Source organism: Felis catus, chromosome C1, assembly GCF_018350175.1.
Source record: "Felis catus isolate Fca126 chromosome C1, F.catus_Fca126_mat1.0, whole genome shotgun sequence".
Classification (NCBI taxonomy): domain Eukaryota; kingdom Metazoa; phylum Chordata; class Mammalia; order Carnivora; family Felidae; genus Felis; species Felis catus.
In genome coordinates, this window is record NC_058375.1 from 68785071 (window position 1) to 68806782 (window position 21712).

Sequence of the window (21712 nt, forward strand, 5' to 3'; positions counted from 1 at the left end):
TTGCAACTGTCTACAGTTGGGAACGCGGGAAAGCCTGGCACTTTTCGAGGGTTAGCTCTCAAATACAACTTTGTCCTGAACGACATTAAAAAGTTTTGTGCAAAAGAAGTAACGGCTCTCTGGGAAGGAACAGAGGCAATAACGGAAACCCCCTCCCTTTTCCGTTTCAGGACATTCACTGAACAATGCCAGGGATACAAGTGCCATGGATACTCTACCGCTAAATGGTAATTTTAACAACAGCTACTCACTGCGCAAGGGGGACTATAACGACAGCGTGCAAGTCGTGGACTGTGGACTAAGTCTGAATGATACTGCTTTTGAGAAGATGATCATTTCAGAATTAGTGCACAACAACCTTCGGGGCGGCGGCAAGACTCACAACCTCGAGCTCGCGCTCCCGGTCAAGCCCGTGATCGGAGGCAGCAGCAGCGAAGATGACGCCATCGTGGCCGACGCTTCGTCCTTCATGCACAGCGACAACCCGGGGCTGGAGCTCCATCACAAAGAGCTCGAGGCGCCGCTCATTCCTCAGCGGACTCACTCCCTTCTGTACCAGCCCCAGAAGAAGGTGAAGCCCCAGGGGACTGACAGCTACGTCTCCCAGCTGACGGCCGAGGCGGAGGACCACCTGCAGTCCCCCAACAGAGACTCTCTCTACACAAGCATGCCCAATCTTAGAGACTCTCCCTATCAAGAGAGCAGCCCCGACGTGGAAGAAGACCTCTCTCCCTCCAGGAGGAGTGAGAACGAGGACATTTACTACAAAAGCATGCCAAATCTTGGAGCTGGCCATCAGCTTCAGATGTGTTATCAGATCAGCAGGGGCAACAGCGATGGTTACATCATCCCCATTAACAAGGAAGGGTGTATCCCTGAAGGAGACGTGAGAGAAGGACAAATGCAGCTGGTGACAAGTCTTTAACAGCGCAGCTGCGGAATCCCAGGGGCCACGCGCAAGTATTCGTGAAGACTCCGCTGGCCCAGCGCAGCTCCCTCGGCCTCCGCCTGAAGAGACGGCCCTGTTGACCTGTGGTTCTCCAGTGTAAAAAGAGGACTGAACCTTGAAGTTCTGTGAATTTTTATAAAACGTACAAAAACTTTGTATATACACAGAGTATACTAAAATGATTATTTGTTACAAAGAGAAGAGATGCCAACCAGGTATTTTAAGATTCTGCTGCTGTTTAGAGAAATTGTGAAGCAAGCAAAGCAAAACTTTCCAGCCATTTTACTGCAGCAGTCTGTGAACTAAATTTGTAAATACGGCTGCACCGTTTTTGTAGGGCCTGCATTGTATTATATACAAGACGTAGGCTTTAAAATCCTGTGGGACAAATTTACTGTACCTTACTGTTCCTGACAAGACTTGGAAAAGCAGGAGAGAGATTCTGCGTCCGTTTGCGGTTCACTGCAAATCTTTTACATTAAGGCAAAGATTGAAAACATGTTTAACCACTAGCAATCAAGCCACAGGCCTTATTTCATATGCTTTCCTCAACTGTACAATGAACTATTCTCATGAAAAATGGCTAAAGAAATTATATTTTGTTCTATTGCTAGGGTAAAATAAATACATTTGTGTCCAACTGAAATATAATTGTCATTAAAATAATTTTAAAGAGTTTGAAGAAAATATTGTGGAAAGCTCTTGGTTGCACATATGTTACGAAATGTTTTTTCTTACACTTTGTCATGGTAAGTTCTACCCATTTTCACTTATTTTCCACTGTACACAGTGTTCTGCTTTGACAAGTTCGTCTTTATTCTTACATTTAAATTTCTTATTGCCAAAAGAGCGTGTTCTGTGGGGGGAGAAAACTCTTTGAAGCCAGTTACGCCATGCCTTGCACAAATGTGGTGAAATCTAGAAAAGAGTGTGTGTTCCCCCTCTGTTCATTCTTGAACAGAGGGCGATGAGGGCACTGGGCACTTCTCACAAACTTCCTAGTGAACAAAAGGTGCCTATTCTTTTTTAAAAAAGAAAATAAAACCTAAATATTACTCTTCCATATTCCTTCTGCCTATATTTAGTAATTAATTTATTTTATGATAAAGTTCTAATGAAATGTAAATTGTTTCAGCAAAATTCTGCTTTTCTTTTCATCCCTTTGTGTAAACCTGTTAATAATGAGCCCATCACTAATATCCAGTGTAAAGTTTAACACGGTTTGACAGTAAATAAATGTGAATTTTTTTCAAGTAGTTAACGTGCACTTTTATGTATGATACGTGATTGGCTTTAACACACTGGTCCTTTCTTACCCCTCCCCCCCACCCCCACTGCCCCATGGCATGCATAGGTCCTCTCATAATAATAACCCGTGGGTATGAGAAAGAATACAGTTAAGTTGCCTGATGGTTCTAGGTGCTGTAAAGAATATATTTGTATTCTAATTGCCCATCACCCGTGCACAGAATCTGGCAGATGAGTTTCAGAAGACAAACACGCGGAACGTACTTTTGCTTGTTGCATTGCATCAGACCTAAAACAAAAATAAAAAAGAAGGGTTGGAAATTCTACAGTAGAATTTGGGCATCATAAAAAACATTGATTTTTCAGCAGAATTGAGAAGAAATTCTGTAAACATACTTTTACGATTTGAGGATTATAGCTCTCCCTACAGGCAGCTGCGAATGACGATATTTGTTATCATGAAAATGTTCAAAAATCATATAATTGAATCTCAACAAATAGATTTTTCCCGTCTACATCATAAGCATTTATACCAAATTCTTCTAAAGGGTAGTGGTTCTCAAGTGCTTCCACGAAGTTAAAAGTAACTTTTTTTTTTATGTGGACACACTTTGTCATGCCTATTGAATTTAAAAAGAATAATGAGAGGGAAAAAGTGTATGTTCACAGATCTAAATGCAGGTACAGTAAGGCAGACACTAATAAAGTATTCTTTTAATAATAGGGTAACCACAGAGGAGTGTATCCACATTTGGCAATATTTGAGTTGGAAATTGATTATAAGGAATTATGTTAATATTCAAACAGATTTGACAATCCTCTGAGAAGGGTATTTTTATCTCTTTGGCTAAACTTCTTCAGGAGTTTACAAAACTTTATTTAGAAGCATTATCAAATAATCAAAAGTTTTAATTTTCTATTTTGATACACTTTTTCCTATCAAACTATACAGTGTTGCAGGATATATACTTTCCAGTGTACAAGCCAAGTAGGGTCAGGCTGGTTCAGTAATGAATTACCCACCCACCCCCCCCCCCAAAAAAAAGTTGCATTCATTATTCAGTTAGTGCTATTTCTTTCTCTTCAAGCAGTTCTTTTTTTTTTAATTTTTTTTTCAACGTTTACTTATTTTGGGGACAGAGAGAGACAGAGCATGAACGGGGGAGGGGCAGAGAGAGAGGGAGACACAGAATCGGAAACAGGCTCCAGGCTCTGAGCCATCAGCCCAGAGCCTGACGCGGGGCTCGAACTCCCGGACTGCGAGATCGTGACCTGGCTGAAGTCGGAGGCTTAACCGACTGCGCCACCCAGGCGCCCCTCTTCAAGCAGTTCTTAAAACTGGTATGATGTGAACAAGTACATAAGGACATAGTACCTAAATGGTTACTGTTCTCTTCAGAAGACGTAATCTATTATGGATTGCCTCTATTAGAGAATATAATTTGGGAGCCATCTTTCGTCTTTGTCACCAAAAGAAGAATCAACTTTAAAACATTTCTTTTTTAAAGTATATAAATGTTACCTTAAATTCCATTCAGGGGGCTCCTGAGTGGTTCAGTTGGTTGAGTGTCTGACTCTTGATTTCAGCTTAGGTCATGAGCTCACAGTCATGGGCTTGAACCCTGCACTGGGCTCCACTCTGAGCATGGAGCCTGCTTAAGATTCTCTCTGTGTCTCTCTCTGTCTCTCTTTGTCTCTCTCTCTCTCTCTCTCTCCCTCTGCCCCTCTCCCCTGCTTGCACACGCACTCTCTCAAAGGAAATTTTTAAAACTTTCAGGAGGTCCCCTGGTATGAATTAACTTTTATGTTTAAAATTATTAATCTATTGACTGACACATTATTTTATTTATTAGCACAATGATTTTTTGGAGACTTCTCGGACTTCATTGGGTATAGAATTTCCACATCCTTGATTGTTTCTTTTTGTGATAGTCACGACTGTGAACTTTTATTCACATTGTTGTACCTATTCCCAGGGACAGACATAACTGGTCTACTAATAATAAGGAAATTTTTTTCCATTTATTACAGTTGCAGCTTGATACAGTCCAGATTGACCTCTTTTATTATTCTAAAATATAGCCTTGGTTTTGTTCTTACATGTATATATACACACACATATACAGACACATGGATGGCCGATTCCTCTTACAGGCTTTTAAAATCATTTATGTATAAGGAAGAGGATCCATACAAATCTATAAAGTACTTAAATAGTTGTCAGTTCAAACTCCTACACATTCGAGGGTAGTTACATACAATATCTTAACCAGTAAAACAACAGCTACGGATATTTGACAAAATCACCAACACCATCCTCTCTCCACGAAGAAGCATTACACACAAATTCATTAACAAACCTCAAAAGACAAATTCATATGCACTTGTTAAAGGGATGCCTGCTTTATGTATTTCAGTGAGAAAAAAAAAGAAAATGTATGTTTCCATCAATTCAACTTTGAACTTCAGGTTTAAAACTGACCTTCAAGATGTTCTCATGAGATAGAGTGTTTTGTAAAGAGTTTTAACTCATAAAATTTTTATTGCAGTTATAACCTTGTAAGTAGAAACACTTGACTGGATGCATGCAAGTTGAATTTCTGAAATGAAAATAGCTCTTCATATTTGATACTGAAATTTTCTTTAAAGACTGTAATCCCTGCAGTATTTTACGAGTAAAACTTAGTAGCAAGTGTTCACACAATCCTGTGTTCCAAATATTTCTCTTACCATAAAATTGTTGCATTTAATCTCACACATCAGTATGAAGAGTTACTGTCATGTTGAATATAGATGAGGATTGCTTCACAGGGCAATAAAATGCGTATGCTTTTTGGTGAACATGCTATATCACCACTTCCTGCTGGTGAGCATCAAGTTGATTTTGAGTAGTCCTTAAATAGTATGTATTGGCAGACTAGAAGCATTAGCGAGTGAATAGTTGGGGGTTTGCAGATTATTTCCTGACCGTCTTAATTATCATTTGAATGGTATAGAATGAGGATTTTCTGTTATGTCACTTTGAGTCTTTCTCCAAAGGATCATAGAAACACATGAGCTAAAGGCACCAAACAAAACCTTGAATGTTTAGAAGATCACACGCTTAACCCACATATACTCTGTGCATCTTACTGGCACTTCGTTCCAAAATGTATGGGACTAATGGAAACTCCTGTACATTATCCAAGTTCATTTCAAGGCACTGTGGTCACCGAGTTGTCAAGACCAGGGTAACGTATCTGTCAGAAGGCATTAATAATAAGCTGTAGGTGCACCATATAATAAGGCTTATTAAGTCTACTGTAAATATTTTTCAAATATTGGCAGTGGATCACCCCTCACCTCTTAATAAGGTTTCTCTGGATTCTTCATCCTTTTCCTGACAGCTTTACTGTTTACTGAATGTGCAGTAAACTTTCTTTCTGAGAAAGAAGTCTTCAGATGTCAGTTTGATTTTTAAAGCCTATTGTTTTAACTGGTAACATTTTTTTCTGAATACATGGTAAATTGCTGTTAGGTATGCTAGCATTTAACATTAGAGGTCACTGTACGAAATAAGAAAGAAAGCAAATAACCCAATACAACTGAGCTGACCAAAATCCTCACCTGCTTTGGGGAAAAAAATACTGCTCTGTGAATCTTCCACACATTTCTCCTATCATTTGCTTATTGAAACTCTAAGACAAAAATCCCTTAGAAATGTTTAAAAGGCAAAGTTAGTCTTGAGCAAACCAATGTTGTCTGAGCAAAAGAGACCAGTGATGAATGATGGAGATTGGAGTCGTTTTTGGAATGTTTTTCATAAGATTTTTAAATCATATGTCAGAACTAAGCTTTTTAAAAAGCGTTTTGGCAGTCACAGCAACATGGCTTTTGCTGTTTGATTTTATTAGGCATAAAATGACCGATCTTTTGGTATTCTCTTAGAAAGGCTGACAGCTACTGTATAGAACCCCCAGGAATAATAATGATAGGTATCAGAGATATTGATTAGATGAAAGATTCACTTATGTTTTTCTGCTGAAATATCAATCCTGATAGATGGCTTTTAAACCAAAACATTGCATTAGCACACAGTAAATTCTTTCGGCGGTAGAACAAAGGAGCTACAAAACAAGAATTGCTGTGTAAATGTTAAAAGAGATCTCAGACTAAATGATGTCGCGTTTACTAATTTCACATATCGCAACGAAAGTGCTGGCACCTCCTATTTAGTAGATGCTTCATAGGTGCCAGGCTCTGTGCTTTATCGCATTTAATCCTCTCCATAAGCCTCTGAGAACAGTACTCATTATCTACTTTTACAAAAGAAGATAAGTGATTTGCTTAAGGTCTCACAGCTGGTGAGTGGCCAGACCTGCCCTAACATGATGTTTGTTTGACTACAGAGTTTGGGCATTTAAGCCAACATATGTCACCTCTGATTTTACTCGAAGTTCCAAGAATATTCTTTATCCTTCATGCACTCCCTCTGATTGTAGTCGGAGAGAACAGGTTGATTGGTTTTGAGGTTTTAGAGCTGTAAAGGAAAGTGAAGTAAAAAAGTCAGTTAATTAAGTCAAAGTGTTTCAGAGAAAGATAACCCTGGTAAAAGACCATCTACCTCAAATTTTAGCAGAAGTGGGCCCATTAGATGAGTTGTAGGTGAACGTAAAGTGTGTTGGTTACTAATTTACTATTTCCCTTGGGAAATAAAAGATCATCATGAGGGAATTGTTGGTAGGAATCAAAAACAAAAACAAATTTTGATTCAGGATGTCAAATTTCTAGTCCTCACCTGACCACTAAAATAATATTGGCTTACTCAGTCAACAATCACAAAAAAATGATAAACAGTTTATTCGAGTACATGCTTTTTATTTTCCTTCACAGTCAAGTCATAATAACAATGGAAAAGCCATGCAAACAATCAAAATAGTTGAGTTCCCTTAACTCTTTTAAGAGTTAGCATTGTTTTAAATTTAAATAGTGGGTAAGGTGAGGGGTGTGTGTGTGTGTGTGTGTGTGTGTGTGTGTGTGTGTATTTCAGTGTTTAGGGCTTTTCAAGTTTGTAATCTAGCATTGTCTTTAACATTTGGCCAGAGACCTATTCTTTTCCTTTGAAAAATGAAGAGTTTGTTGGAAATGTAGTCCACGAAGGCAGGTATTACACTGAGCTTTCTGATTTATTGCATTAATTCCCACAACTGTTGAATGCAAGTATTCTTACAAGGGAGGACACTGAGGACCTAAGCGTCAACTTAGCCAACTACAAAGCAGTGTGCGGGAATTGGAACTCAGCCTCATGCTTGAGCCCAGGCCCTTAAGCACTGTTTAATTCTGCCCCTAGGGACAGTCAGTCTGCCTACAGCCCCCCCACCCCCCTCCCATCTCCATCCTAGCAGTCAGGCAGTACCAAAAGCCATGTGCACTGACTTTTCTGCTCATTAAGTAGCTGGTCTTGGGGGTAATGGAGGTAAGGGAAGAATACATAAGGGATCTGGGACTTGATACGTGGGCTCCTGTCAAATTGGACACTGTCCCTTCTCCCAGCCACTGCACCTGCGGGCTGTCTGAATGGCCTTGGTGCTACTCACTCCTGTGGCTGGCTCCTGCTTGCCCCCCGTCGTTCCTTACTCTCTCTCCATTTTCTCTTCAAGCTTTTTGGTTTTTGGTGGTGGTGGTATTTATTTTATTAAGAAAAACCATTTTAGTTCTTAATCGTATCTACTTTCGTGTATCATCTTTTCACTTCATGGATTTGAGCCTTTATTCTTGCTAGAGTATATATTTTAGTGTGCAGATTTCCTCTTTAATCTCATTGTCTTCTAGCTTCGTAAGCATTTTTAAAAATCTCATCTATTTTATATTATTTTTTAGTATTAGCCTTTCATCTTTATTGGGATATAAATTGCTTATTTTAAATTTCTTTTTAATTTTACTTCCTAATTTCCTGATTTTCTTTTTGCCCTTCACGTTCTTTAACAAAACAAAAAAGTCCCTTCTGTTTCTTTTCATTTTTTTTCTTAACTTTTCTTTTTCAATAGTCAGCCAGAGTCACAGCCGCAAAAAAACGGCAGCCTTGAAAAACAGTCTCCAGCATTTCAATCCTACTTGCAATTCTTATATATTTATCCCAGTTTTAGTGTTTATTGTGTATGATAAGGTATTCATATAAATAATTTAATGAAGTAGAGGTATAATGGTTATGGAATCTTCAGACTCACATAGACATAGGTTTAAGTTGGCTCTCTCTTGGGCAAATTGCTTCACCTCTCTCAAATTGTTTCCTCCTCCGTAAAATTGGAATCAGCCTACCTTGCCAAGGGTTGCCGTGCAGATTAGAAGTAATGTATGTAAAGTGCCTTAGCGCAGCATCTGGCACGTGATAGGCACTCAAGAGATAGTAGCTTTCTTCTTCAGGAAGATATTGTGAGTAGCATAAACATCTCCCGACTTTAAGTTTTATGAAAATAATCAATCATCAGGACTTCAACTGGATTGTCATTATCTGCCTCAAGCTGTGTGGCCAGGATGGATCGGTAACACTTTAGGAACACTGCACCCACAGCCCGCTGGCTCCCGCCGCCAGAGGTGGGTCACTCTAGGGGATGCTCGGCTGTCTGCGGTGATCTGGGTTAACGAGAGCAAAGGGGAGCAGGCCTCTGAGTCTCCTTCTGGAATATTAACTTAGCTGATTAAAACAACATTTATCTTATGCAGAGAAGTGTGCCCCTCAGTTTTCTACTTCTCTACTTTCTCTTTTCCTTCCTTTTGCTTCTTCTTCTTGCCTACAAAGCAGCAGACAAGTCTCTTGCTGTATTTATTTCCTTTTTCTTTAATCTTCCATGTGCTCTATGTATGAAAGTAGGTGGTGGAACACAGAAATGAAGGATGTCTCTGCCCCTGAATTAATAGTGGTAATAACTAACATTGATCACCTATTGTTTGCTAAGTGCTGTATTTAAACCCTTCCTGAATATTATTTCATTTAAAGATGCTAATTTTTGTAACAGTCCTAGGGCATAGACACTATTATCACCTGCATTTTTATAAGTGAGGAAACCAAAGCTTAGCAAGGTGAAGTAACTCGCTGAAGATTAAAAATCTAAGTCACTGGAGAACCTGAGAACCTAAGTTCCTAGGGACCTTGTTATGATACAACAACTGACCTGGCTTGGAACCAAAACATATTTAAGAGGATAATTACAACATGATAAGCTAAAGGCTTAACTATTGTGAGAGCACAAAGGAGAGAGGGGTTGACTGAAAGGAAGAAAGGCTTTATTGAGGAGATCGTGTTGGGCTAGGTTTTGAAGGATAAGTAGGAGTTGGCTAGGTGAACAAAATAGAGAAGGAACGTTCTAGGTAGATGGAAAATTGTGTGAAAAGCCAACACACGTGAAAAGACATGAGATGATTTGAGGGAGATGTTCTTTGTGGCTGGAAGAATATAATGTGCCTGATGAGTGTGGTGACCAAAAGTCTGGGGACGTAGTAAGGCCAGAATGAAAGGGTCTTGAAGGCCCCTTGGGTGCTGGAGCTGATGTCTGTTGTTTTCTGCCCACGTTAGAAGATGGGAAGGGAATTAGTGTTTAGTGAGATCTCTATGTGCCTTATTTACATTATTTCATTTAATTTTCACAACCATACAAGGAAGTAGGCAATTATTATTATTATTATTATTATCAAAGTATACAAATTATAAGAGAAGCTCTCACTAAGTTCTCACAAAATCAGCATGCTAATGTAGCACCCAGAAAGGGAAACAGAATACGGGACTCCCAAAGCTGCCGTGTGTCCTCTCCCAGAATTTTACCCCCAAGGATAACAGTACCCGCCTTCTAACACCATGGTTTAACCTTGCCTATTTTGAGCTATGTAAAGTGGAATATGGCAATATATCATATGCTGTGGATGCCTTCTTTTCTTCAACATTATACTTGTGGGATCTGTTAATGCAGGCATGAACAGTTGTAGTTCATTCCTTTTCATTGCCGCATAATGTTCCATTGGTGACTACATCACGAATTATTTCGCTAGACTCAGAGTAGCTATTATGATCTCTCCTTCACAAATGATAAAACTTGGGTAGGTTATAAATAACTAGTTTTAAATCACAGAGCTAAAAAGCGGCAGAACTAAGACTGATCCAATACTATCCCATTCGAATGCCTGGAGGGCGGTATCAGATGGGGCTTGAATCATTGAATCTCTAGGCAACAATACTATATCGAGAGCATTGCACCGTGATTTATTGTGTGCCAGGTACCCTTCTCGCTGCCGAGGGCACAGCAACGAATAAAACAGATTCCCTCCCAATAACATTTAGATGAGAAGATCGCATCGGCCACCATATAGAGCATCATATATGGTACCATCGGCTGCTGTATACAGCAACGAATTTGTAGCAGGCCCTGTTCTAAGTGCTTTGCCTGTATTACTTCATGTATTTTGAAAACAAATCCCAGGAGATAGGTACAGTAGCTCTTCCCATGATCCCCATGTTACAGATGATGATGTGAAACGTGGAGAGTGCAAGTCCCCCGCCTTATGTCCCACAGTTAGCACACAGAAGAACCAGGGTTCGAATCCAGACAGTTTGGCTCCAGAGTCTGTGCACAAAGCCACAGAGCCTTGAGGGGTAAAATGATAAAGAATACCGTGGTAAGAAAGCTGGTCTGGCTAGGATGTGGGAAAGGCCTCCCAAGGAAGGCATGTCTCAGTTGGACACCTGAATAGTGATGAAGAGGTGCTTGTTTGAAGATCTGGAAAGAAAACCTTCCAGGCACAATGAACATCACGTAAAACGGCTCTGAGTCAGGGATGAGTTTGGCGTGTTTAAGGTCAGAAAGAAAGAGGACAATGGAGAGAAATGAGGTCTTAGCCACAGACAGGTTGGAGCTAGAGAGACATGGGGTGAAATACCACCTTCAACACATACTAGGAGCTATTTTTCTTTCTACATTGTTCTACCTTGTTGGTTTCATAACCAACTTCATTGGTCTCTTCCGTGGAATAACATGTTCTGTAGAAAGGCTTAGAACAATTTCTTTATCCATTCATCCGTTGACGGACATTTAGGCTCTTTCCATAATTTGGCTATTGTTGAGAGTGCTGGTATAAACACTGGGGTACAAGTGCCCCTATGCATCAGCACTCCTGTATCGCTTGGATGAATTCCTAGCAGTGCTATTGCTGGGTCATAGGGTTTATATACACAACGGAATACTACATGGCAATGAGAAAGAATGAAATATGGCCTTTTGTAGCAATGTGGGTGGAACTGGAGAGTGTTATGCTAAGTGAAATAAGTCATAGAGAGAAAGACAGAAACCCTATGTTTTCACTCTTATGTGGGTCCTGAGAAACTTAACAGAAGACCATGGGGGAGGGGAAGGAAAAAAAAAGAGGTTAGAGAGGGAGGAAGCCAAAACATAAGAGACTCTTAAAAACTGAGAACAGAGGGTTGATGGGGGATGGGAGGGAGGGGAGGGTGGTGATGGGTATTGAGGAGGGCACCTGTTGGGATGAGCACTGGGTGTTGTATGGAAACCAATTTGACAATACGTTTCATATTTAAAATAAAAAAAAAAAGAAAGACTTAGAACACTGACGAGGCAAGTAATCAGCGTTCAAAATTTTGTTTCTCCTTATTCCTGTTCCCATGCTATCCCTCCCCAAGGGCACTGGTGCAACCAGGAACTGCGAGAGGTCGTCAGTAGCTTGTGAAAGAAGGTGACTGACTATTTTCTCAAAGTCTCCCGTCTGCTCTTTTTCATTACTGGTTGTAAATCACCAAGTGGGGTTTGGAGCTGTCATGAAAGGCATCTCAGGTCAGAATCCTTTCCCCATTCACGTAGCAGATGTGGCAAGGGTGGGAGTGAAAAGAGAAGGACGCCCAAAGAGCTGGAGGCTCAGTGAAACTTTACCAGGACACCTCTGAAGTCCAGAACTGCATTTCTCGATGTCTGTCAGGGTGCATTTCAAACGAGAAAACCGCCTCTGTTTGGGATTAGCACTGTTTCAAGGTGAGACAATGTTATGCGCTGCTCGTCGGATGAGTCGGTTCTAATTATATGCCTCCTTGATTATTGTTCTGCAGATTGATTAGAACCATATTCAAGACATTTGTAGATCATAGTTCCTGGACACTTCTATATGTTAGCAAATCAAGTATAATTTATCCCTGGAATTATTGGTTAGGGACGGCTTCTTTTTTTCAATGCATGTTCTCTCTAGCTTATAATTTTAATTAGTGCTTGCTCCCAGTTCACACCGAGAATAGGGATGATTGTCACTTCGGCACTGATGCACAGCCTTAGCTTGTAATGCAACTTTGACTTTTGCATTCAGATTCCTTAATCAGTGCTGGATGTAGGATAAGGGAAACAGCTGAATTAAAGTTACAGTGCCGTAGGAAATTGAATAGCCCTTCAATTTAGGAAGTGAATTTGAATTAGATTACTCGTAGGCAAGACTAGGTCTGCCAATCCAGGTATCCTTATCTCCCATGACCAATTTTGAGCAACGATCACCCTTTTCCTGCACCCAGATCCAAATGCAAGTGACTAGACCCACAGGCTGGAGAGGGCTCCGTGTAAGAGGGGAGACCTTGCTGCCTGGCACTCTGTTGCTCATAGCTTCTTGAGGAAGGGAATTGCAGGTATTATTGCGATGCGATTGCAGAAGCTTTCGGTGATTAGATTGCCTCGTCGTCTATCCTTCTGCCATAAAGCGACACCAAATTTTCTTCCCCTTTTTCTGTTGCATTGAAGGAGGTAAACAAAGGCTTCCCTGGTGCTTTTTGCTGTAGCAAATGCCTACGTAGGAGGGAAGGACAGTTAACTTCCTGAAAATGCAAAATAGCTGTAAGAAAAAAACCTGCTTTGAATTTCTGATTACCCTCTTTCTACCCAAGATAATATTGTATTGTTTCTTGCAAGATCTAGTATCTTGAACAAGATAATTATATTCCTCCTGAAACTCAAGCGGAATTTTCCCTCTGTGAAATACAAGAAAGCTACCTATTTCAGAAAGATGTAAGGTTAAATTTAATCACTTCATCTCTGATCTTCAAATGAAATTTAATTATCAATGTCTTGACATACATTGACTAATGTACAAACAGCGCCAATGAGTGCAGAAGAGTGGGAATGTGTGCAAAAAATAATAATAATAATAATAATAATAATAAAGAGTTGAGAGGAGTTTGACAGAAGTTTGGAAGTGTCGGCAATGCAATCTGATTCAGCAAGTTCAAGCTCTTTCCTTCCTAAAAATGCAGCTGGTATTAAAATGCAATATTGCTTGGCAGTGCAAATATGAATATTTAACAGTAACAAGCTGATGCAGTTTAAATGTTCATAGGCCCTGGTTTAACAGAGTTTTGTGAGGGAAGATTTACTTTCCTGAAGTGAAAGGAGGTGTTTGAAATGAAGTAGAATATCCTTGAGGATTTTTATCACCCACTAAAGTTTAAGGAAGGCTGTTTCATTGTAGAGTTGAGTTTGATCATCAGAAAGCCAGTGTAAACTTTGCCCTTAATGAACAGTCTGAGTAAGGAAAGAATTTTCCCAAATAAAATTAAGGCTTGATATTTGTTGTGTTAGTCGAGGTGCTCCAGAGAAACAGAACCAGTAGGATGTGTATATGTATAAAGAAAGGGATTCACTTCAAGGAACTGGTTCACACTGCGAGGGAGGCTGGCAAGTCCAAAATCTGCGGGTGGAGCAGGAAACTGGGAGAGCTGATGCTACAGTTAAGTCCCAAGGCCTGCAGGCTGAAGAATTCCCTCTTGTTCAGGGGAGGTCAACCTTTCGCTCTACTCAGGCTTTCAACTGGTTGAAAGAATCTCATCCACAATCTGCTTTGGTCAAAGTCCACTGATTTATTGATTTCTTTATTATTGAAGCATAGTTGACACCCAGTGTTACATTAGTTTCATGCACTTTTTTTGTGGCCAGAGTCAGGAAGAGCTATGGCATTGCTATATCCTAGAGACTGTAGCTTTTCATGATCCCTGTCTTAACTGAAACAACAGTCTTGGTATCATCTGGTCTTGTGTCAGTCTAGGAGAGCTCCTTACCAAGAATACATAGTCACTGGGATTTGGGTTAGATATTATTTATATCAACCTGCTTACAAGCTAAGGATCTCAAGAGATTGCCTGCAGGAAGGCAAATGACTGGGGCCAATGTCAGTAACACACCCTATTGGGTAAATGAGGAAAACAAAATGGCACCATGATAAAATATTATAGCAGAAGGGGAAAGGAATATCAGCCTTCTTTTTTTAAAAAAATAATGTTTCTACTTATTTTTGAGACAGAGAGACAGAGCATGAGTGGGGAGGGGCAGAGAGAGAGGGAGACACAAAATCCGAAGCAGGATCCAGGCCCTGAGCTGTCAGCACAGAGCCCTACACAGGGCTTGAACTCACAAACCATGAGATCATGACCTGAGCCGAAGTCAGTCGCTCAACCAACTGAGCCACCCAGGCGCCCCATCAGCCTTCTCTCTTAATGAAAAGTCATCTCAGGGGTGGCACCTGGGTGGCTCAGTCCATTGAGTGACTGACTCGATTTCAGCTCAGGTCATGATCCCAAGGTCATGGAATTGAGCGTCAGGCTCTACACTGAGTGTGGAACCTGCTTCAGATTCTCTCTCTCTCTCTCTCTCTCTCTCTCTCTCTCTCCCTCCCTCTTCCTCTACCCCTATTCCCAGCTCATGCACTCTCTCTCTCTCTAAAATAAAATTAAAAAAATAATTTTTAAATAAAATGCTTAAAAAATTTAGTAGTTTTGGTAGTTCAAACAAGTTCTGGAGATGGATGGTGGAGATGGTTGCATAACAATGTGAATCTACTTAATGACACTGAACTGTATACTTAAACATGGTTAAAATAGTAAATTTTATGTATATTTTATCATAATTTAAAAACTTATCTGGACTATTTTCCCATGTTTAATCTCCTGTTTATTATAAAATATCAATTATTTAGTTAAATATTTATTTAACCTATCTGCAACTGGTAAAAAATAGACCCAGAGACTAATTGAAAAGAGTCTATATGAGACCTTAATGTACTAAAAAGGAACATTTTACTGCAGGAAATATTTTACTTTTGGAGAAAAAAAAATCGGTAATTTACCCAAGGTGACATGTAACAACAAACAAACAAACAAAGAAAACCATGAATATTACAGAGTTAAATATAGCAGTTGGAATTTTTAAAGTTAAAAAAAGGTAGATAGAGATGTTTAGATATAGAAAGACTTTATAATCAAAAAAAGAAAGATTTTATAATCATAAGACCAAGGAAGGAAAAATTATATAAATAGGAGTAGATCACGTGCAACATAAAAGTCTCCATAGAAAAAATGAAAACAAATACAAAAATCAATATTTAATAAAAACATTAAAATGTATTCAAGCTTACTAGGATCAAACATATAAATTTTTACAGGGGAGAACGCATCAGTTAGTAATATAAGCAGTTCCAACATCATAACAAAGTGTCTCACTGAAGAACCTGAGTTACTATTTTTACTAAATTTATCAGCAGTGAAACCACAGTTGTTTGCATTGTTTTGGCCTTTACAGATTTATGTAGGAATTTCTGAGCAAACTCAATGAAGAAGCACAGAGATAATTAGATTGTTAAGACATCTACGCAGCAAACTCAAAGAAACTGGTATTTATTAAATCTAAGGAAAAGCATTGTGTAAAACAGTAAAAGTAGAAATATTGTGTTATCAAAAGGCACTAATCAGTTTTGTTTCTACAGAAGAAAGAAAAACAAGAAGTGGTTCTTGCAGGATAATTTATATCACAGTCAAGCATTTTGGATATTCCAAGGCACCAATTTTGCAGTAGGTTATGAAAGATGGTTCGAAAAATCTTTCCAGATGATATTTTAAAACAGAGAGAGATTTTATTCTAGCTCAGGTGCTTTTGTTTTAGGTTAGAAGCTCTACGAAAAACCCTCTCAAGTTTTGATTCCAAATCCAGACTTGATGCAAGATAGCTTTATAAATGCATGTTTTAAATAGATCTCAATGCTCAATAAAACCAGCTTTCATGCTCCAGGCTGAAATAGTCCCCTACCTTCACAGAGTCCACTTACACATGGCACTTGGTCTGTTACAATATCAAGCAAACAGAGCAAGTTATCCTCTCAGCCAAAGGAATTCTGGGTTTGTGAAAATTAGGTATTCCCTCAGACTCCATGTAAAGTAGATTAAACGAGGTAACAGGGTGAACAACGTGAAAATGCCTCTCTCAGAACTGGGAGCCACCCCAGCAAATAAGACTTGCACACTAGCAGAACATATAGTTGAGAATTAGAAAAAAAAAATATATATATATATATACACACACACATATACACATACATATTCATATATTCAAGGCTGGTTTTACATTAGTGTTATAAATAATTATAATATTAATATGGAGAATGTTTACTATGTGCCAGACACACTCACTTACTCCTTCAATAACTCTGTGAAGGAGGTAGTATTATTATCCCTTCCTAAGATGAAGAAGCTAAGGCACAGAATAGTTACAAGAAATGTGGAGATGTGAAAGGACATGGGGGGGGTGGGGGGCAATCCGGTTGGAAAAAGAGCCTGAGGATAAATTGTGGGAGATTTACGATACTGTGATACAAGTTTATACTTTATTCTAGGCAGGCTTTTGTGAATTTCTGAGGACAGAAATGACTAACGATGGTATACTTACAGCATTGGTCACTGTTCTTATTACACTGGTGAATATGTGCCAGGGTAAGGACTGTAGTCTTGAGATATTGAAAGGGCTTAGATATTAGGTAAGGGAGAAAAGAATGGGGATGGGAGGGAGGTCCTAGCTTGAGACATTATGGAGAGAGGATATACAGAAACTTGATTGCTAATTATATGTCATGAGAGGGAAAGGAAAGTTGAGGATGTTTTCTTTTTATTAATTTCATAAAGAGGGTAGGATTGCATTTCGTGAATAGTATCTGCACGCAGTTGACCATAATTTCCAAAATGCGTTAATTATCCAGGTCATTACCTTTCATAAGTTTTTAATTTGCTTATTCAAAATGTAAATATCCTGCCAAAACCCAGGTCTCTTAATACATGAAAAAGTAAGCCAAGGCTATTTTTGAATTTGTGAGTAAATAACAAAGAGATTCAAATCAACTCAGGCAGTTAAGGGAATAGATGATGTCAGTAAATGTTTCTTGAATGAAATGGGTCAAGCAGGTAAGCTGATCTTTTCTCCCATTACGGTAAGTTGTTCTAAAGTTGAAGACCTTTTGGCAATTCTTTTGAGTCTCATCAAGTTCAAACAATGAACCACTAGTGACAGGATTCAGATGCTCATAACTCCCAAGACGATAGAGGAAGAGAAGAGATTTGAGAACCAGGACCTCCAGTTGTACATGCAAGGAAAGAGGACCATGTATATTGGTAGCATGAGCAGGCAGTGAGACTCCCTCGTCCCTTCTTCCGCTCATTCTAGTCATTCTTGGCATCTCTTACCCATTCTTCTCTCTCCTCCCATACTAATCTCCTTACCACTCAATTCGATTTTCCACCCTTCATTCAGTTTCTGCTCTCCTTCGTTCTGGAGACACCTCAATTTTCTTCTCGTTGCAGACCTTTATGCTTTCCAGTCTCTGTGTCTACAGTGTTTCCCCTGCTTGGGTTTGCCAAAAGCCTTCCCTTACAGTCTTCAAAGATCTCTTTCATTTCCCTTCCCCCCTGCAGCCCATCACGACCGAGAGTGTGATATTGAATCTCTCCTTTATTCTAACGTGCTGCTCCTCTTCACTCCTCGAAAACCATCACTGCTGAACGCAAAACATAATGTAATACTTATTTAGAATAAGCCTGCTTTTGCACTAATATCACCCAGGTTGGATAATTCTATTTGACTACATTAATATCGTGTGGCTGAAGTGTAGGCATGTAGACAGCAGGTGATTTTATTTAGCTCTCTTAGAAAAGCACAATGAGACTCACTGCACTATTAATAAGTACTGCAGTGGGTACCATTTTGTAACACTACTCTGAGGAATCAGACTAAGGCTGTGCTCAGAATGGCCAGATTCTGGCTGTGTGTATTCGTGCTTCATGCTGCAAGGTTTGAACCTTGAGGTCAGAGACCTGAGAGAAGGAAAAGGAAAAAGAAGGTGAAAACCACACGTGTCTTTGGGAATCTCCACCTAACAAGCCTGCCCTCTCTTCCCGTTGGGAATGTGTTCATCCTCCCTGCATCCTGGTTTAGGCTGGCTGTTATTATTTCTTCTCGTACACTCTCCCTTCTGCTTCATTAGCTAATCATAGAGCAGGAGCCGTTCTACCAGCATGCACTGTTTCTTCGAACTCTGCAAGTAAAGCTAACACTCACTGCTTAATCACTTTTCTCTCAACAGGTAAGGATAATAAAACAGTGGGGAAAATGACAAAATTTAGTGCACCATTTTCTGTGTTAGGAGTCATGAACTAACTTTTTCTCTGATGTTCAATCACTTATTGTAGCACAGCAAGGAACTCAAGCAGGTGCGACCTCAGCATCTTCATTCCTAAGATCGGAATGAGCGGTCTCCTCTAGTTCAAATCCCGGGCGGATGGTGCCTGCAGGACTGACTGCGAGATGGCAGCAGAGGATCGAGCAAAAAGGCCTTGGGCTGTCTTTTTGTAGGGTATCTGCAGGGTCCGGTGCACCTGAGATAAAACTTATAAAGTGAAGTTCCAGAAGGGACAGTTATAGATGTCATCTACTCCAATGTCCGACTTGTAGATTAAGAAACCAAAGCCCATGAGGCTGAGGTGACTTTCCCAGGTGACTCTGGGTATTGAGTAATAATGGGCATTGAATAACCTGACTCCTATGACAGATTACTGAATTAAGTAGCTTCAGTGAACTCTGATAAATATTTCAGATTTTGATTTATTATATTTTTATTTACTATGGCCTTGGTAAACACGTTTCTTTTCCTCCTTCCAAAGCAAGTTCGTTATCGTCCAACCCGACAATGTCCAGTTGTCGCTAAACAATTGTTTAACGAGGCCTAGCACTGTACTAGGTACACTGTCCTAAGCATAAATACAAAGTATAATACACAGTCCCTGCCAATTTGAGGCGTACAACCTAAATATCTCTCAGGAATTATTCCATGCTTAAAAATCGAATCTGAACTTGGATGCCAGTATTGCAATGAACATTCTTTAAAGTCAACAATTTAAAGCAAAACATCACACCCCACATTTATCGTGGCATTCAGTTTATTCCTAGTAGTATTAACTTCATGATTTCTTCCTAGTAGAATCAACTTCATTATTCCACGGGGAATGGATCATTTTGGGGGACGGTTTGTTACTATGACATAAGTATATCCCATTCTAACTAATAGAGAGATATTGGTGTTCTGAGCTTGTTTGCTGTTATTCTTACTCTTTAGCATTGTGTTGTAGATAGGGTATATTATTATTTATGTCAGATAAACTGACAGGAATCTGAAGGAAATTTTTCTTGATACATGGTTTATCTTTTTGTGTTGCCCTACCAAATAGATTTTTTGCCTATGATTCTGTGATTCTCCATCAGGTCTCTTAGTGACGGCTTTTTCTCTTAGGATGGGTTTTCTATAAGACAAAATTTGAAGTGAGAGGTTAAGTGCCAATAGTTTATGGAAGTAGAAACCCAGGGAAGTAGAAGTGAAGTAAAAAGAGCAAGGCCAGGAAAGGAGAACAAATATTAAGGGGGGTAAATTACAGAGCTGACCGTAACTTGTGATAAACTGTTTTGTTTCTCAAAATGTCTTCAGCAAAGCTGAATGAAGTTAATGTGCCTCCAAGCAGCGGGGAGGATAGATGGGAAGAGCTCACATGGATCAATATCTGCCCCATGGGATTTGAGCTCCCAGACATTTCTGACGGGCATATGCATGGATGTGGCAGAATCTCAAGCCTCAGTGGTGACAGGGAAGTCCAGGAGCAAGCAAGAGCTGAGGCTGCTGTGCTGTGAGAGACATGGGGGTGCTGGGAACACCTGCCACAGCAGACAGCAGAGACTAGCTCCACGATGGGGGAGTAGCGCTCCGCCTTCCCTTCAGTCCCTCTGACCAGACAGCATAGCAAACGAGCAGACCTTGGGGGATGCATGAACTGAATTGGTTAGAGTTGTATAACTCCAAAAAGACAGTAATACTATAGTTTATTTAAGGATTAAAAGATATGATGTATACGAAGTACTTAGCACAGAGCCTGTCACAAACTGGTAACCAGAAGCCATCAGAAAACAATCTGGTAATAATTTAGCTGGTTACGTATACGTGTTTTGCATATTTATTATTTATTGTCCTCTTATCATATCCCTGAACAGGAGGGCAGTTCTCATTCCTATTTTACTTAGGGGAGGGAGCCCAGTGAAGAATAAAGGCAACAGAGGCATTGAATTACTTCCCAAGGCCAGTCAAGCCTGGAAGATCTAAGAACAGAAGGCCAACTTATCAACACAATATGTCCAGTTCTCTTTCTTTTAGACTACTTTGATTCTTAAGTCACCATAATGTTTCTAGTAATTTAATTGAGAACCAAAAGAGCCAGACAAGCAACAAAAAACCAAACATAACTTTTATGCTACCATTTCACCTTGTACTTGATACCTGGATTTTTGGTAGCCATGAAGACCTCAATGTTCCTAACTAGAAAGAGGAATATTCTTTTTATAACCTAAGAAAAGTTGAGCTGTCAATTCTCATCTGATATATAAGGCGGAAATATTGTGGAAAGGTAAATTCAGATTTATTTTCTAATCATTTCTTCATGAATATGTAAAGAAAATCTTTTCAAAAATATGTAAAGAAATCAATAACTATTGTTTTGAACAAGTAAGTAAATGGAAATCTTGGGTATCTGGCAAAAATGGATGATGAGCCATTTCTCTGTGGACTGTGGACATTTCTAATTTTTTTCATAAAATATAATTTTTGGCACTGTAGACATTTCTAAATCATTCTTTCATAAATGTAATTTTTTGCTTATAAGACATATGTACAAGAAAATAAGCAGAGATAAGCAAGAAGAAAAGAAATTGGTATATAGTCTCAATAGCCAGAATTAACCTTATTAAACATCTTAAAATCAATTTTCCTTCTCAGTCTCCCTTCCTTTCTCCCTCTGTTCCTTTCCATCCTCTTCTTCTTTCTCTCCCTCGTTCCTATTTCTTTCTCTTTTTCTTTTTTTCATAAAACTACTGTTTTAGCTGGATTTTTATATTCAACATTATAGACTCTAATAATATTTTGAATTCAAAAAGAAATTTCTACACGTTTGTACTGCCTTAGCAATTTTATCTAGTAATTCTCAGAAAATTTCTAACTAGAGGCTCCACTTGACAGTTGTATAACCTACATTCAGAGCTTGTTTTGCTGAAGGTCACGTAGACTGATATCCTAAGAACTTGGTTGTATTGGCTCAGACAGTGAGAATCACCAGTTTAATTGACTCCCCTCATCTGCACTGGGGAGTGAATGACA

General features: G+C 39.4%; 1 protein-coding gene across 37 annotated transcripts in view; it reads left to right on the plus strand.

Moving 5' to 3' along the window:
* The window catches only part of ADGRL2 (adhesion G protein-coupled receptor L2), a 623946-nt gene extending 621741 nt beyond the window's left edge, over nt 1-2205 (plus strand). For 30 of the 37 annotated variants that reach the window (XM_045036067.1, XM_045036070.1, XM_045036072.1 and 27 more), the window contains one exon: nt 171-2205. In XM_045036067.1, coding sequence (XP_044892002.1) covers nt 171-925 — 755 coding nt within the window. In that variant the 3' untranslated portion in view covers nt 926-2205. The remainder of the gene's footprint in view (nt 1-170) is intronic. The other 7 variants (XM_045036103.1, XM_045036098.1, XM_045036102.1 and 4 more) reach the window with 3 other exon arrangements.
* The last annotated feature ends 19507 nt before the right edge of the window (nt 2206-21712 follow it).